Below are 17,797 nucleotides of genomic sequence, written 5' to 3'. Positions count from 1 at the left end.
TAACTATGTCACCGCTAGGACTGCACTGCAGCTTATTTATCACCGAATACATTGCACAATACTGATAGCTGTGGCTGGGCCTCCATATGCAGCCGGATAACTCAGCCCAGCCCAGTATTAAGCTATTCCAGACTGCAAACGTCAGACTATGGAGCCTGCAATAGGAAAGCTATTATAAATAGGAGGCAGACAACAAGCTGATGCACGGCGTGAAGCACTCCTACATCTAAGAACCCATGTTCACATGACATTGTTATCTCAATAAAGTTTAACAAGGGGAAAAAAATAAGTGTAGCAATATGGCGCCCGATGTACTTCCGGTGAGTGATAGCCCTATGACTTACATTCGTTTGAGAGTAGGAAAATGGCCGACTTCCGGAGGCGCTCCTCCTGGCGCGCACCCGCCGCCCTTTCTCCTCAGCTCGTGCCCGCGCCCGCGCGCCCGCCGGAAGGAAGGAGCCGCCATTACAGGAGGAGACACCCGAGTCACCCGGATACACCCGGAAACCGCGACCGGGGACTCAGCAAGACCCGAGTCCCCCGGATATACCAAGAAAACGCGGCCGGGGGCTCAGCTTCAGCCAGGAATAGCAAGTATGTCCGGAAACGCTGACTGGGCCTTTTAAACACCTCCCCTAGACCCCCCCCCAGATAATACACCCGGAAACCCTAGCCAGGGCCTCGTCTACACCCGAGTAACCCTGACACAGACAGAAAGGACCCCAGGATCACGGGTGAGAGGCGGTGGGGGAGGCGTCCCCTATACATCTATATGTGTGTTTCTGTCGGTCCTGGACAGCTGACTGTATGATGTGTGCATGGAGCTATAGGGACCTTCCCAGTGGGAAGCATGGATACCATGAGCTTAAAAGCCGTACTCTGCAGCTCAGACAATGTGAAGCCCACCTAGCGCTCCATGCAGACATACACCCTCGCCGTGTGCCGTACATGTCATGTCATGCAGCGTGCATGTGTGAATACAGAAGCATGTGTGCGTGTGTTTAACACGTAGCGATCCCGCAGACTGTTAACCCCCGCCAGCAAATAACTGCTGAGTCTCCCTCGCTGTGCAATCATCCCGCTTTTAGAGCCTTTTCTAATTCCGTGGAATTGTTCAAAATACCCCGGATAACGAACAAGGGTACAAAGAACGATCCCGTTTCGCAGCCGGCGTCGTTTGTGAATAGATCCACGCGTGTTGTGGCGGTCTGGCAACTCCCATCACCCACTTCATTGTTTCGTCCGTGTTAATGAATGGTGTTTACTGTTAATGCATTCGCACGACTCTCCGCGTTCGCCGACAGATCGAGGCCTGAATGACTTATAGATTTTACTAACGCTCTGATTCCGTGGGTCGCACGGACCGGTGAGTCTGCGCATGGTTGAGTCCGGTGCAGATGGATCGTGGAGTGTGAGTGCCGGGTTACTCGATTGCTAATTGAGTAGCGACAGACAGCATCTGGACACAAACAGACCGGCCGTATGAGAGATTTAATAAACCTGTAACAGAAGCTGAGGTCATCCGCTGCCACATCTACACGCACATTCATTAGCACGTCTTGTAGCATTGTCATGGTAATTATATGGCGCCAACAGGTTCCGTAGCGCTTCTTGCAGTCCGTACATTCAAAGGATCTGAAACAATTAGAGCTGGCAGACTAACCAATACATTAGGGAAAGAGGGCTCGGCTCGCAAGCTTGCAATCTAGAGGAGCGTTCCGCGGATGCCGTCGGCGTGTAGAGTGTTACGGACGCTGGTAGGTGAATACGTGTTAAGCTGCACAGATGGCTTTCAGACCGTCAAAGAATCTCACTAATGCTCTGTCTGTCTGTGCTCTTCCGTTATATTCCGTTACACCGGCTGCACTGCTTATATTTAATTCGCGCTTAAATATATCCGAAATCCCCCAAAATGTGATTTTATTTCTTTACATTTTTTGTTAATCTCTGCTCGTTTTTACACCGTCGTAGTGGAGCTTCTCAACTATATGCATTCTTCTCCTTTCTTCTTTTTCTTCATTTATTTATCTTTGTACTCGTTCCAGTTTGTTGTTGAGAGAATCTATGGCGTCGGGTTGACTTCGTTCATCTAATCTGTTAAAATATCTAAACAGTTGAAAAAAGTTTTTCCTGCCGGTAACGCCGCGTGTGCTGGAAACATTGTTTAGCCGTCACCTGTCTTTAATGAGTTCCCGTCGATATTTGGTGTAACAATGTTTTTTCTTTTTATGCCTCCTGCAGTCGTTTTCTGCTGTGATGGCAATGTGTTGGTCTAATGCAAAGTGTGCTAGAGGGGACATTTTTTACATTTTTTCACCAGTCAGGGGTGGACTAAAGCGTGGAGGCATTAGGAGTTAGCAGGCCCTTTATCCCTGGAGGCAGGAGAGAGGAGCGTCTGTATAACACAGGAAAAGGTTAGCCAGCGAGGCTGGATTTTAGGCGTTAGGGTCCCCGCCCCCCCGGGATTTGCTCTTGAACCCGGCCCAGACTTCTCTGTAGGGTTGGTGATGTTTATTCTTCATTCGGCCAAATGCCATCGGTGTCCCCGAGTCTGGCAGCAGAGGCTACCGAAAACCCTTACATTTGATGTACGTCAAGCTTTTGGTTAATCGGCTTCTATTTGTAATGGATCAGTGTTGACCTCGTAGCAGTTGGAATATTTTTACTTTCAATGCTGTTTGGGGAAAAATAACAGACCCTCTTCAGTTTAATATGAAGTTGATATAGACTGTATGGACAAAAGTATTGGGACGCCTGACCGTTACACCAACAGGGACTTTGATGACATCATATTATAAATACATAGACATTAATATGTAGTTGGTCGCCCTTTGCGGCTATAACGGCTTCCGCTCTTCTGGGAAGGATTTCCACTGGGTTTTGGGTGTTTCTGTGGGAATTTTTGCCCGTCCATCCAGTAGAGCGTCTGTGAGGTCAGACACTGATGTTGGACGAGACGCCCGGCTCACAATCTCCATTCCAGTTCATCCCAAAGGTGTCCAATGGGGTTGAGTTCGGGGGTCTTTGGGGCCGGTCAACGTTTTCCATGCCAAGCTCTTCCAACCATGTCTTCACGGAGCCTGCTTTGTGTGCTGGGTCTTCCACAAAGCTGGAAGCAGAGCATCGTCCTAAATGTCTTGGAATGCTGATGGGCGCAGGGGACCCCCGTCTTAGTTTACATTACATTCTTTACTTGCAATTTGCAAGAGGCAGATCAATAATATCCTTACAAAGTACTAAGGAGTGTCTCAGGAAACCGTAAATACATCTACCAAGAATTCTCTCTGCCGCCTCGTCGCTGGTTATTAGAGGGAGAGGTGAAAACGCCCCCCCCCCTGCATATAAGAATTCCAGATCGGTTGAATAACCGGACGCTGGACTTTGTCACAGCCGTGTTATACATTTAGAGGAACAAAACACGTTCCTGTTGGATGGTCTCTTATGCAGACCAAGTTTGTCCATCAGCCTTACGTCTTTTAAAGGTTCTGTTCCGTTAATTTGTCCATTTAAAACGGGTCTGTTTAATCAGATAAAAGCAACCCAAACGTTTAAGAACCTTTTTTCAGTGTCTATGGCAACAACCTATCAGCTCCTACTTTCACGTCACATGACGATTAAGGGACTCCCAGAAAAAAAAAATCATCCATCAAAGCTTTATACAGCTAAATAATTATCTCTGAGGGATTTTTTGGCTTTTAACAGAACTAGGAATTAAGTTTCTGCCGCACTTAGTTACAGCTTTAGGAGCGTTTTTAAGAATATTCTCTCGTTTTCTCATTCTTGGCGATTTCCGTGGCTTTGCGTTGCCACAAGGGGCAGAAAAAATGGCACCGAAGGAGGATCAACTGAAATCCGTCGGTTTGCGGCTTTCATGATAGATTCCCATGGAAAACATTCAATGCAGCTGGTAGGCCCCTCCCTTTTTGGTTAGACTAGGCCTGTGATTGGAGCAGACACTTCCCATTAGAGTTCAATCCCAAGCCCGGTATTGGGCGAAAAAGCTATTATTATTATTATTATTATTACGGTTATTATTGTTATTATTACGGTTATTATAATACATGGGCGACAGAGTCTGCTCTCTGAAGGATGACAGTGTAAAGGTTATAGTTTGCTGCTGTGGTCCCTGAGGGTCCGGTTCGGGCTACAGGTTGAGTGTACAGCACACTGGTATAGAGTTGAGTTTGCGTGTGGCCGGCGGCAGTCAGCCGGTGCATCGTCTAATGGTCTCGTTTGCCCGGCATCATGTGGGGTATAAGTTAGCGTCTGGAGAAACGTCTGTCGGCGACCCCTGTCCCATATCATAAGGAATTTAGTTTGTCTAAAGCCGTACTTCCAGTGAAATAAATGGCTTCAGCAGCCAATCAGTGGCAGGAAAGCGTTTCCTTTGAAATAAAGGGGGAAGACTTTTTGGGTGTGCATGCGTTGCGTTCAGCGGAGCCGGTGCTGGTTCTGACGGGAGGCGAGCACATGACACGCGTTTGCAAAAAGGACCACACGTAAACTTAAAAGGGCCACACACCTTTCATATGATGGCGGGAGTGGCCCCTTTAATCTCAGCATATCAGCCCCGGCAGTAGGTGGAGAGCTGTATGCTGCACCGACCTTCTATATAAGCTTCCCCGGGGGGCCACGAGAGACACCCCGTCCCTCTCCTTTATCATCCATCATCCCGTAGACGCGCAGTAAGCGTCCAGTAATCGCTCGTCCTCGGTAATGGAATAAACTGAAATTTCAGGTTTCTCCAGACTGGACGTTTTGTCCCAGACCTGATGCCGTATTCATCTTCTTTTTCTGTATATATATATATACCGTCTACCTCAATCCGATCCCGTTACTGCCGGGTATTCTGTCAGACCGTGTTATGCTGAACAGATCGGTTTAATGTTCTATTAAGGCCGCGTCTGCAGGAACATCCAGTTCACTTTTTAAAGAGGTCAGCGGCAACGTGGAATTCAGCCTTTTTTACCTTTAATATTTAATCACAGCGGATTTAAATACAATGCAGCGGTGTTGGCATTCGATGCCCGTGCTATGTATAGATGATGGTACAATGACGATAAATTACATTTTTAATCGCCTCGTATTTCTCGACTAATATCGGAGAGCTTTGGAAACATTGTTGCCTTCGTGTCGAGATGCCATTCGATGATTTTAGAGGAATAAATGTTTGTGTGTAAGAGCATACGAGTTCCGGGCGCTCTCAGAGGCTCCGGATTCCCTACTCTCTTGTCTGACCCCTGCGAGTTCCATGTTTATTATGAGGTTTTGTTCCAGCAGCCAGCAGCTGCTATTGAGTCGCCACTGATATAGTTCTAGGCTACTATCTTAGGAAGCTGTCCAGAATCACGGCAGTTATAGTTCAAGGCTATTTTTTTCAGTATTATTTGAGAAGGTGAAGTCTGGGGTAATTTTCCAATTGCTGCTTGACTATAAGTCCCATTATCCACAGAGCTATAGTCCTGTAGCTAGCTGAGGATAATCTTCAACAGCCGGAATTAGGCCTTTTGGCTTTCCCTGGCTTTCACCTTCTCCTCTGTTTCTATAATGTGAAACGAGCTTGCTCTCGATGCTTTTGTCGTAATACATGTTTTTTTGATGACGTCACTCTTACAAGGTGCATTTGCCTTTCTTTTAACCCATGACTTTTACATGACGATAAACAGACAATATTTGTATTCCTCATTTATCTCGTGCTTGTGTGATGTTGCGTTGTCTGCATGATGTCATACTACCAGTCCTGATATGCGGTCCTAACTATAAGTCCTCTTTTCCTTTACAGGCCTCTATGTTTGGTACCTGGATATGACTTCTGTATATGGCCAAACAGCCTGTTCTTCAGAAGTATTGAGGTGTGGAAGAAAGCCCTGGTGATCTCCTCCTAGTGTCCCTCCTACAAGGAAAGATTGCATGGGGCAACAGAACTGGTTCCTGCTCAAAACGTTCCTGAAGGTTGTGTCGGAGGCACGACTCCGTGCATGGGGTGGCAGTGTGAGGCGTTGCCGCAGCAGCTGTTGATTTGGGCAGGATGAGTGGTGCGCCATGATGATGGCACGAAAACAAGATGTGCGAGTGCCCACCTATAGTGTCAGCGTGGTGGGACTTTCAGGCACAGAGAAGGATAAGGGCCAGTGTGGCATAGGCAAATCGTGCCTGTGTAACCGTTTTGTGCGACCAAGTGCAGATGACTTTCACCTGGACCACACATCCGTCCTGAGCACCAGTGACTTTGGGGGCCGCGTTGTAAACAATGACCACTTTCTATACTGGGGCGAAGTGGTCCGCTGTCTGGACGACTGCGTGGAATGCAAGGTTCATGTGGTGGAGCAAACCGAGTTCATAGATGATCAGACCTTTCAGCCTCATCGTAGTACTGCTCTGCAGCCTTACATCAAGAGAGCTGCCTCCAGCAAGCTGGCATCTGCTGAAAAACTCATGTACTTCTGTACGGATCAGCTGGGTCTGGAGCAGGACTTTGAGCAGAAGCAGATGCCCGATGGCAAGCTTCAGGTAGATGGCTTTCTGCTTTGCGTAGATGTTAGCCGTGGCATGAACAGGAATTTTGACGATCAGTTAAAATTCATGTCCAACTTGTACACTCAGTTAGCCAAGACCAAGAAGCCTATCGTGCTAGTACTGACCAAGTGTGATGAAGGCGTAGAGCGCTATATCCGCGATGCTCACACGTTTGCGCTCAGCAAAAAGAACTTGCAAGTGGTAGAAACCTCAGCCCGATCCAATGTCAATGTAGACCTAGCGTTCACTGCTCTAATACAGCTGATTGACAAAAGCCGCGGCAAGTCCAAGATCATTCCTTATTTTGAAGCGCTGAAGCAGCAAAGCCAGCAGATCGCAGCGGCAAAGGACAAATATGAGTGGCTGGTAGGACGCGTAGTAAAGTCTCATAATGATATGTGGCTCGCTGTTTCCCGGCGTATGCAAGGTTCCAATGAATACCAGGACTACGTGTATTTGGAAGGCACAGAAAAAGCCAGGAAGCTTTTCCAACAGCACGTTCAGAGACTCAAACAGGAGCATATAGAGTGGCGCCGCAAGGTTTTTCTGTCCGGTTTGCCGCTTGCGTTAGACAACCTTGTGCCTGACCTGGATGAATTAGACCACCTGAGCTGGGCCAAGGTGGCCAAACTGCTAGAGTCAAAAGCAGACTTCCACAAGTGGTTTGTGGTCCTAGAGGAGGCACCCTGGGACCTGACCAGCTACATTGACAAGGTAGAGGATAACCGTATACCTTATGATTTGCTGGAGACACAGTCTGCTGCAGATGTATATAGTATTCACCTAGAAAAGTTAAGGAATGCAAGGAAAAAGGCAGAAATGAGAAGGGCCTTCAAGGAGAATTTGAGCACGTCCCCCTTCATCACGCCAGGAAAGCCTTGGGAAGAGGCTCGCAGCTTCATTATGAGTGAGGAATTTTACCAGTGGTTAGAAGAACCTGTATATATGGATATCTACAGCAGACATCAGAAAGAGATCATTGACAAAGCCAAGGAGGAGCTCCAGGAACTATTGCTCGAATACTCTGAGCTTTTTTATGAGTTGGGACTTGATGCAAAGCCCAGCAAAGAAAAGATGGGGGTGATCCAAGACGTTCTAGGCGAGGAGCAACGCTTCAAAGCTCTGCATAAGCTTCAGGCAGAGAGAGATGCCCTCATCCTCAAACATATTCACTTCGTCTATCATCCCACGAAGGACACCTGCCCAAGCAACCCTATGTGTGTGGACACCAAGATTGAGCAGCTGCTCCACTCCCGGTGCACGTACCCTTATGACCGGCTTCACAAGGATCCAAATGTAGACAGAATCAACTTGGTGATCCTCGGCAAGGATGGGCTTGCCCGAGAACTTGCCAATGAGATTCGCGCCCTCTGCACTAACGATGACAAATACGTGATCGATGGGAAAATGTATGAGCTCTCGCTGCGCCCCATCGAGGGCAACGTGCGTCTCCCGGTTAACTCCTTCCAGACACCCACCTTCCTGCCGCACGGATGCCTGTGCCTATACAACTCTAAGGAGTCTCTTTTTTATGTGGTCGAGAGTATTGAGAAGAGTCGAGAGTCCAGCCTGGGCCGGAGGGATAATTACCTGCTTCAGCTGCCGCTCACCTTGATCCTTGTCAACAGGAGGGGAGACACAAGCGGAGAGACGGCTCATAGCCTAATCCAGCAAGGCCAGCAGGTAGCCAGCAAGCTGCAGTGCGTCTTCCTCGATGCAGCCTCTACCGGAATGGGCTACGGGCGAAACATTAACGAGAAGCAGATCAGCCAGATCTTGCGGGGGCTGCTCGAGTCCAAAAGAAACCTCAACGTGATCGGCTCCACGCCAAGCATCAAAGATCTTGCGGATTGTGACCTACGTATTGTCATGTGCCTCATGTGTGGAGATATCTTTAACGTGGAGGACGTGCTCCATGCGCTGAAGCCGCACACTTACCGACCCTCTCATTGCGGTGTCGGTGGCTCTGTGCTTCTTGATCTGCCCATTGGGAGTCAGAAGCGCCGCCTGGAGCTTCTCATTTTGTCATATCACGCCTCTTTTAACATTCGGAAGACTCGACTGGTCCATGGCTATATGGCCTTCTACGCGGCCAAGCGACGCGCATCCCTAGCTATGCTGCGTGCCTTTCTGGGCGAAGTACAGGACATTGTTCCCGTGCAGATCATTGCCCTGACCGAGGGTCCTGAAGCCCTCTTTGATAATATAACCCGAGACCAGTTGAAGGAGGGAGAGGAAATAGCTCAAGACATCGATGGGAAGTTTCTGAGGTTACTGTGTGGTCAGGCGCAGCCAAAGTTGGATATGTTCTACCCCTATTTCAAGGACGTGGTTGAGAAGAAGGTGATAATTGAGGCCTCGCACATGTACGATAACACGGCAGAGGCCTGCAGCACTACAGAAGAAGTGTTCAGCTCGCCACGTGCCGGTTCTCCCCTCTGCAATTCCCACACGCATGACTCGGAGGAAGACGTGGAGCCTCCCCCGCAGCATATCGTATTCCGGGACGAGTCGACTATATTATCGCACCACAGGGACCACTCAAAACTGAGCAGGGAGTTGGAGGAGAGCGAAAGCCTCTCCTACATCTCTGTCATGAGCACCTTAGAGAGCAAACTCAACAACAAGGTACCTCCACCCCTCAAACCAAAGCCTCCCATCCCGTTCGAAATCTCCAAGGCTGACCTAGCATACCTAGACTCTGGGGCTCGTGACGGCCACAGGAAGTCCTTAACCTCGCTCACTTGGCCCCCCTCTGAAGCTTTCGACCCTTCCGACTATGCAGAGCCTATTGACTCGGTGGTGAAGCCAAGGAACCTAGAGGAAAACATCTACTCGGTGCCCCACGACAGCACCCAAGGCAAGATAATCACTATACGCAACACCAACAAGCCCCAGTCCAACGGCAGCGGCAATGGCTCCGATAGTGATATGGACACAAACTCATTAGAGAGAGCGAGAAAAGCTTCCATCGTTACCAAACCTGTATTATACCGTGCCAAGTGTGCCAAGCTTGGCAAGTTTTCCAGCTACCGGAGCAGTTTAAGCGTAGGCAGTGATGACGAGCTGGGACCGATCCGAAGGAAAGAGGAAGAGATTGGGACGCAGGGACCCAAGGGGGACAATACCACCAATTCCTATGAGGCAGATGGAGAGGACCCGCGCAAGAGGAACCTGCTGCGCAGCTTGAGAAGGACCACTAAGGTATTTCTGGGAGTGGAGATGCTGGCGTCGATAGCACAAGGTAGCTTTGTTGTCGTTGCAACGCCCTGACATTGTCCTTTTTTTCTCCTCAGAAAACAAAGCCAAAACTTCGTCCATCCATTGCCAAGACCATGTGGGAAAGCAACTACTTTGGAATTCCGCTGAGTAGTCTGGTGACCCCTGAAAGACCCATCCCGATATTCATTGAGAAATGTGTTGAGTACATCGAGGCCACGGGTGAGGGTGTGTGTGTGATACTTACTTTTCAAATTCAGATTAGGGGCTTGCAAAGTGCACGTTTGCTTCCGTTGCCAGCGTTCGTTGTTGCCCCTGTGCTCCTTTTCTTTCTTTGTCTCCCCTCCTCTCCTGCATTCCTAGTGTAACCGATATTATTGCATGTAACCTAACCCCGTGCCATTATGTTTCCGTTGCGGATCTCGGCATATAAATCAATACATTTGAGCCAAATCATTCCAGGGGCTACTAGATCCAGATTTGGGGTGGGTGCATGCCGCTCTGTGATGGTTGGCAACTTGGTCTAACGCGTTTTTTTTCCTTTCTTGCTTTATCACCCCAGGAATGAGCACTGAAGGCATTTATCGAGTTAGCGGGAACAAATCTGAGATGGATTCTCTGCAACGACAGTTTGATCAAGGTAAAAAACGGTTTTGAAAACCTAAAAAAAGCAAGGGCTTTGTACGAAGCCTGGGAAGTAGGTTACATTGAGACTCACGGATTGCAAAGAAGCTTAACGCCCGGAGCCGGAAGTCATGCGCACACGAGCTTAAAACTGTGTAACTTTCACTTCGTAACATGGCAATTTTCCTACTTATCCAGAAGTTTCTCCCTTAAGCTGGAAGTCTTGGGACGGAGTATAAGCTCTGCGGTATTCACAAAGCAATAATTCCCCAAACTAAAGGGAAATACCAGGCCTGGGCTGGCAAACTGGCCACGTGGCAAACCTTCGCTGCTCGCGCGTCACATCTATATATAATATATTATTAATTCTGTTGAGGTGAAGGGTCTGCTTTAAAATCGTTGTCATGGCTCCTTCAACTGGCATATTTAGGAGCTGCTTAGCGTGTCTGCGTTTACTTTCTGATGTAATCGGTGCCTGTTTTTGTACATATGCATATTTTTTTATTTTATTTTTTAGATCATAACCTGGACTTGGCGGAGAAGGATTTCACGGTGAACACCGTCGCTGGAGCCATGAAGAGCTTCTTTGCGGAACTGCCCGATCCTCTGGTGCCGTATAACATGCAGGCTGAGCTGGTGGAAGCATACAGTAAGGACATTGACTTATTACAATATGGATGTCACCCAAGCGGAGGCCAAGAGAACTGGGCTAGAATTCTAGAATAAGAACAGATTAGAACATTGTGTACTGGGGGGGGGGCTCACAGGATGTTAAACCTTCCTTTAGATGAGATAAAATCGGTAAGGCGTATTGTTATATATAGATAAATGCATATAGATGGCTCAATATATTTCTGTATTCTGCAGAGATAAATGACCAAGAACAGAAACTTCAGGCCATGAAAGATCTTCTTAAGAAATTCCCCAAGGAAAACCACGAGATCTTCAAATATGTCATTTCTCACTTGAATCGGTGAGTGACCAATTTTTTTTTTTTGTCTTTACAACATTGTGGCTCCTGTTTCAAACTCAGTATGCGAGTCGTCCTCCTCCTCTACCCTCCTGTTTCCTTTAATCGGCCCCTCTCTTCTTTCTCGTTCATTAGGGTGAGCCAACACCATCACATAAATCTAATGACCAGTGAGAATCTGTCTATCTGTTTCTGGCCGACGCTGATGCGCCCGGATTTCACCACCATGGACGCTTTGACGGCGACTCGCACGTACCAGACAATCATTGAGCTCTTCATCCACCAGTGCTCCTTCTTCTTTTACCAGCGCCCGCCCGTGGACCTCCCCACACCAAGCTCCCCTTCCACTCCACCGCTGTCCCAGCCTTCCCCACCGCAGTCCCCTCCCCTAACTCCGGTGTCCCCTTCCCAAAATCTGCTGTCCACAGAGCAGAACCTCCTGTGACTGACCCCTCCAACCATCAGCTTCTAGTGGCCTGGAGGCAACCATTGCCCCCTCCCTGTCTCACTGACCTCGTATAGCAGGCCGGTGGATTTGCGTATGTGGGACCACTTCGGCCGTGGCCAGATGGCGAGTCTGAGCCACGAATGGACCCTGTAATGGTGAAAAAATACACCTGTTCAAGACAAAAAAGGGGGTTCTGTGGTACATTACTGAGAGGGGACCCTGGTACACTGTAAAGGAATACGTTGGGGAGTTCCCCCGGTACACTAAACTGTGCGAGAGAGGCCGTGCCTGGTACACCTTCTGCGTGAGAGATCTGGAAGACCCACCTCGGACAGAGAAGCCTTAATTCTGTGCTGAATGGAGGCAAGGTCCTTGTATACTACATGGATAAACCAATCCGGATTACGCAAGGAGTGACTCCATCTGGATTATACAAGCGCTGTTATGAATTGGACTACAGAGGGGGGAGGCACTGGATGAAGAGAGTAACACTGAATTACAGTCCTATGCGTTCTGGATTAGATGGAGGTCTAGGGGGGGCTTCATCTTTATCTTTGATGGTAATAGGACAACAGTGCCTCTCCGGCCCACATAATCCAAACCTAATACAAGGTCTCCGCTGCCACACTACATATCTTAGCACTTACAGACAGGCGCGGCCCCCGCGGGAAACGAGGGTTCACGGGAGCTGCATGTGTTCTCAATTGAATGCTTTTTACTTTACAACACAGAAAACACTAATGTGTGACATGAGCCGGAGTGCACACACATGTTACATGTGTAGGAGAGGTTTGAATGGTGTTTTTATCCCTTACTCTTCCCCCTGCTTTATTTTTTTGTTTCGTTTTTTTTTTTAAAGCCAGGGGCGCCTTGGGATTTGAGCGAACTGCCAGTAGGTTTGAGCTGCCGTTTGCGGCGACCGATCTCCCCGAGGTGCCTAATCACCGGTGGTCCAGCGTGCTTCGTTTTCTACGAGCTAATGTTATTTTACTTTCAAAGCAAGACTGATTTCCTCGTGTGCATGACGGCTAAACCTGCACCTATTCCTCCCCTTTAATGTATTCTTAACACCTTCTGGTGAGATTGACTGACCACTAATATTAACATTGTCCCCTTTAATGTATTTTGTCACTAACTGACCACGCTTCCCCCCTCTCTTCCGTCACGTCGATGAATCAGGCGCGTAACTGGCCGTCTGAGTATTTTTGACCACTTTTTCTCCTTATAGCGCCCCCTCTTATCGAATAGAAAACACTATGTAGCCCACTTAGTGAAACTGCAGTCAATTAAATGTGGCTTTCCCTTTTCGGCACAGTGGAACTGACTCTTTACCCAGGATGTAGACTTGGGGGGGTTTCTGAGTTTCTGGACGGGGATTTGTACGTTAGAGTCGAGAGGTATTTTGTAAGTGGTTGTTGTCTAGAATGTAAACAATGTCAGGATTAACAGATTAACGGCCGAGGATCAATCTCACTGCGCGTGGGGCTTTGTGAAGGAGCCGGGGCGAGCATGCGGGACGCTGGAGAAAATCTTCAATCGTGTTAAAACACGCGTGCGTCGGGGGGCCAGCTGACACGCGCATGCCACGCCGGCAGGCCTCGCTGTGACTTGAAGTGACCAGGGATCCCTTTCATTGGCCCTGGTTGTTTTCCCGATCTGTTTGTTGCTGTTCATTGGTTGTGATCGAGGGGGCGGGTCATTTCGTGCATGAGAATGTGATCCTCCCGCAGGTGCCCCGAATTATGTATTTGCTGCGAGTCTGCTCATTGTAATTGGAACAAACTCCGAGGGCCTTAATGTGACTTGTATCATAGCTAATAAATCTTGTTACAAACTCCCAGCGCTCTCCGCTTTTTCTGTGCATGAATGCTGAGTGGCACGTTGTTACAGAATGCCTGCGATATGGATACAGTGTTGCAGTGTTAGAATGTGCGTGTGAATGGTAACATTGGGAGCGGGAACTCATCGGTGTTTCATGATATAACATCGTATGGCTATGCATGTCCGCCGGTGAAATGGCGCTTAGTCGTCAGCCTGCACTCCCGACACGATCGCCCCTTTACTTGCCCCTGGTCTATGCGCTTTCATTCATATGCAGAGTGCTGCCTTCTCATTCCTCCACACCGTGACCACACACAGTCAAGGACTTTAAATGATCACAAGGTGATCCATGAAATTTATTGAAATCCATCAAGTCCCTTGTGTTCAAGCAGGGATATAATGAATCCGGGTTTTTTTGTTTGTTTGCGACACGCATTGCGAAAACCCTGCTCTAACAGAGGGGTTTATTCACTAAAGGCGGAGTCATGCTTTTGGTTCTCTGACATCACTATCGATCACAAAAGGTCAACACTTAGCATGTTTTTCCATCTGGCCCTCCAGAATAAGGAGACGACATAGAAGAAATCTCATTGATTTAATTATTGGACTTGGACCTTTACAATGTATAGCGAAGGCAAGCAGCTGAAACACAACGCTCCTCAAGTCTTCTGTCGTCTCTCCGTTTAGTGACAGCCCGTGTCGGCTGCCTTATTCACAAATGATTATTTCATCTTCGTACATACTTTGTTCCGACATATTTTCTGCTACCTTAACCGGACATAATTGAAAATTAATACAATTTCCTTCAAATTTGTATCTGCTTATTTGTCCCGATGTAAACACGGAAACCTTAATCTCATTTTAAAGCCAAATTCGTAGGCAGTAATATAGCGGTAGCCGGTATAGGTCGCGGCGCAGGCACAAGCCGCTGGTGGCCTTTAGTGCTCTCAATCACCCAGTGAATGTCTCTGCACGTTTCTGGCCGACCATATAAATGCAGAAAGGAAGCACAATGGGGTCTATTCATTAAAGAAAGAGATGTATGTCCGCTATTCACTCCGCTGTATGTTACGAAGGTCCATCCCCAGTGAGCTTCTGCTGTAGGAAGAGCTTGGCCGGCCCTGTATAATGTATAGTTGTATATCAGCTGGATTTCTTTAAAGCCTCCTTACACATCCAGTTATAAATGAAACAGGGCCAGCTCAGCATTTTTTACTTGCCCCTCATAATCAATAAGGAAGCGAGGGAGTTGAAACCCCAAGAGAGAAGGGGCAAAAGGCTCCCCGCGCAAGCGTTTCCCTTTCTTACGGCCGCTACGATACGTCGTGGCCAAAAGGGGCTAGGAAGTGATCGCTAAGTTCCAGACACTCGCCGCATTTACTGTTACCAAAGTATGAACTCTGCTCAATCGGGTATTTAGAGAATAGACGACTGCAGCGCTTTAATAGTGCCGATGGTATTTAGTTAAGTATTTATAACCTTAGTGGCAATGATTGATCTTTTTTCACATTATCCCCCAAAAAAAGTTTGAATAAAATAAATGTATCTTTTATTAATCTTTAGGTATCGACGAGTGTTCCGTTCTGTCGCTTCTTCTTCGCTAATCGGAATCCGTTGAAAATTTGATACTTTGCTGCCACCTAGAGGCTGGAAGATCCGTCCATTTTCCCAAATCCCACATTTTATATACATTTTATGGTTGTTCACACTAAATAAATCTTTATTATTTTCCGAGGAGCGGCATGATCATTCATCACCATTAAGTCACCCCCCCTCTTTGTTGTTAAGTTGTAGCTTGTAAGGGTCGATGAGGAGAAGGAAAAGAACATCAGAGACCAAAAAAATGTAATATTGGCCACAGGCTGCCACCGATCTCACCTTTCTTGTGTTGAGCCTTAAAACTAGTATAAATTAAATGATTTAACTAAAACCTGGCTCTCCAGCGATCATATGCACTTTAATACGTATGATAGCTGTGTGGCCCCTTTAAATTTTCTTGGCGTGGGGGAGGGGTATTCTGCAGAATCCCCCCATATGCGTCATGCAGGACGCATTCAACCGCGCATCTCCCTGCACGAGATCTACTTCCGCCGGTAAGCTCAAGCGCTGACTCAGGGAGAGCGAAGTACATTCTTAGCCCTTCCTATGACCCTCACTCAATGCTAAAGAGGAAGAAGTCCTACAGAAAAAATATTTTCCCGATATAGGTTAGCATTATTGACCTACACAATGAGTTTGCTCCAAACATCCGCGACGCATTATTAGTAAAGCTGATTTTCATCATTTTTTAAATATTTGCTCAGAAGGAAAGGAAAAATATTTGTCTAGTAGTTCTATACATTCTCCAGTAGATGGCAGCATATAACAATGACATCACAACAGCAAATCGATTACTGTGTCATAGTATGATGTCAGACGCAACATGACACACTGCAGTAATTATGTAAATAGTATGGAAAATGGGTTGCATTGAAAAAAAGAAACAGGCTTTAGTTAGTAGTTAACTATTTGCTGAAGAAGCCATTAAACTATGTTAAACTATTAACATTTATTGATGTTTATTCTTTTCATCTACTCATTACACAGCGCTGTGGAATGTGATAGCGCTCTAAAAATAAATCAAAATAATAACCAATAAATAACTGGTTCTAGGCAAGGCTTGAGTGCGCCACCTAGTGGTGGAACATGTGAAGTGTTGCTCTTGTTGGAAAAAGGACACGATAACCAATCAATATAATCTCCAATTCATAAATAATAATAAATTACATATTTGATACAGCTGGCACCATTCTCAAGCTGCCGGTCCCTTTCATGACCGTGGTGACCGGTGGATTACCAGAAAAAGACATAGATGGAATAAATACAATTTTTTTACTGTCATGGCTGTGTTAATACATTTTTTGATGAATATTCATGTGTTTTTACTCAAGTAAAAATATATATATGTAAAAATCTCTCTTTTGGAGACACCGTTAGATATCTGCTTTATTTTGAAACGCTGTTGGATGATGAGGGGTTGTTTTCTTTGGAGGTCAGCTTGTCCACCTGTTGCACATGGATGGTTCAGGGTTCCCACTCACTGATCTCACTGTACAAAAAGTCCTTGGCTAACCCTGTATATTGCACGTGAAATCATTAAAAAGTCTTGAAGATCGCTTTACTGATTGCACGATGCGGTTATTGCCTCTTTATCCAGGAAAAGGAAAGTTTAGTGTTCCATGCAGTCCCCCCACCCAAAAATGCATATTAAAGTATTTTGTATTGTGCCTACTTTTGGGCACATTTAATAGTTTTGCCAGGGTCTGGATGTGGAAGTCTGTACAACCTGTAATAGGGACCACTTCAAGCGGATTCCTCCTTTGAACTAGATGATGTTGAGGTTGGGGATATGACATCACATCCTGGAGAATGACATCATCTGCTTCACAGACCCCAAGAGATCAATCAGTAGCGGTGTGGTACAGACTTCCACCTCTATCACACCACAAGGGATGAAGGGGGCTCTAGAGCAGGTAGATCTAAGCTAATGCCGGGGGGGTCCGTATTAAAGACACTCCGGCCGATACAATGTCACTGAAGATAAACCCGGACTTTCTAGGGGAAACCCAAAGATTGCACTCCTTTCCGTAAAGCCGGTTCTAACAGCTTGTATTCATACATTCTTTATACTGAGAAATAAAAGTTCCCTAGAAATCCACTCCTCTAATTGGAACGTAACATGGAAGTTTACACTTTTCCAGAACAGAAATATAAAAAAAACATCTGGTTAAAACGTAGACTAAATAAAGTTATATTTAAAAAAACAAATGTTTATAATTTCAACCCGAGACTTGTCAAAATGTAGATTTTACTGGTTTTTTTTGTTTCTTAGTCCACAAGCTTTAAATCGTATTATTGATTGATTTATATAGCGCCATCATATTCTGTAGCGCTGTACAATGGGTAAATAGGACATAACAAGTAGAACCTCATACAACAGTTTGCACTTACAGAAACAAAAGGCAAGGAGTGCCCTGGTCCAAGGAGCTTACAATCTCCCCATAATCTAATTGATTCTAGAATTTAGATTCTCATAAGGGATCTCAGACCAAATGCTAAAATCCGTCTCTAGCTTAAGTTTCTGGGCAAAAAAAACCAAAAAAATGGCACTATTGAAAATAGGAAATGCAGCATGTGCTGCGGGGGAGTAGTTTTTAGAT

The 17,797-nt window shown here is 46.7% G+C and overlaps 1 protein-coding gene across 3 annotated transcripts; it reads left to right on the top strand.

Moving 5' to 3' along the window:
• The first annotated feature begins 370 nt into the window (after window positions 1–370).
• On the top strand, window positions 371–13,617 carry ARHGAP35 (Rho GTPase activating protein 35). 3 transcript variants are annotated; one of them, XM_053472698.1, is made up of 7 exons: window positions 371–594; window positions 5,783–9,720; window positions 9,813–9,957; window positions 10,298–10,375; window positions 10,877–11,008; window positions 11,227–11,332; window positions 11,465–13,617. In XM_053472698.1, exons 2-7 carry the CDS (start codon window positions 6,043–6,045, stop codon window positions 11,772–11,774), a joined length of 4,449 nt encoding a protein of 1,482 aa, XP_053328673.1. In that variant the 5' UTR covers window positions 371–594; window positions 5,783–6,042; the 3' UTR covers window positions 11,775–13,617. The 3 variants fall into 3 exon arrangements, with proteins under 3 accessions (XP_053328673.1, XP_053328670.1, XP_053328672.1); XM_053472695.1 differs by having other exon boundaries at window positions 372–594; window positions 9,813–9,963; XM_053472697.1 differs by lacking the exon at window positions 371–594 and adding an exon at window positions 598–734 and having other exon boundaries at window positions 9,813–9,963.
• The last annotated feature ends 4,180 nt before the right edge of the window (window positions 13,618–17,797 follow it).

The sequence above is a fragment of the Spea bombifrons genome, chromosome 8 (assembly GCF_027358695.1).
Source record: "Spea bombifrons isolate aSpeBom1 chromosome 8, aSpeBom1.2.pri, whole genome shotgun sequence".
In the NCBI taxonomy this organism is placed as follows: Eukaryota; Metazoa; Chordata; class Amphibia; order Anura; family Pelobatidae; genus Spea; species Spea bombifrons.
The sequence above is the reverse complement of the archived record's forward strand: the minus strand, read 5'-3'. Positions and strand labels throughout refer to the sequence as shown.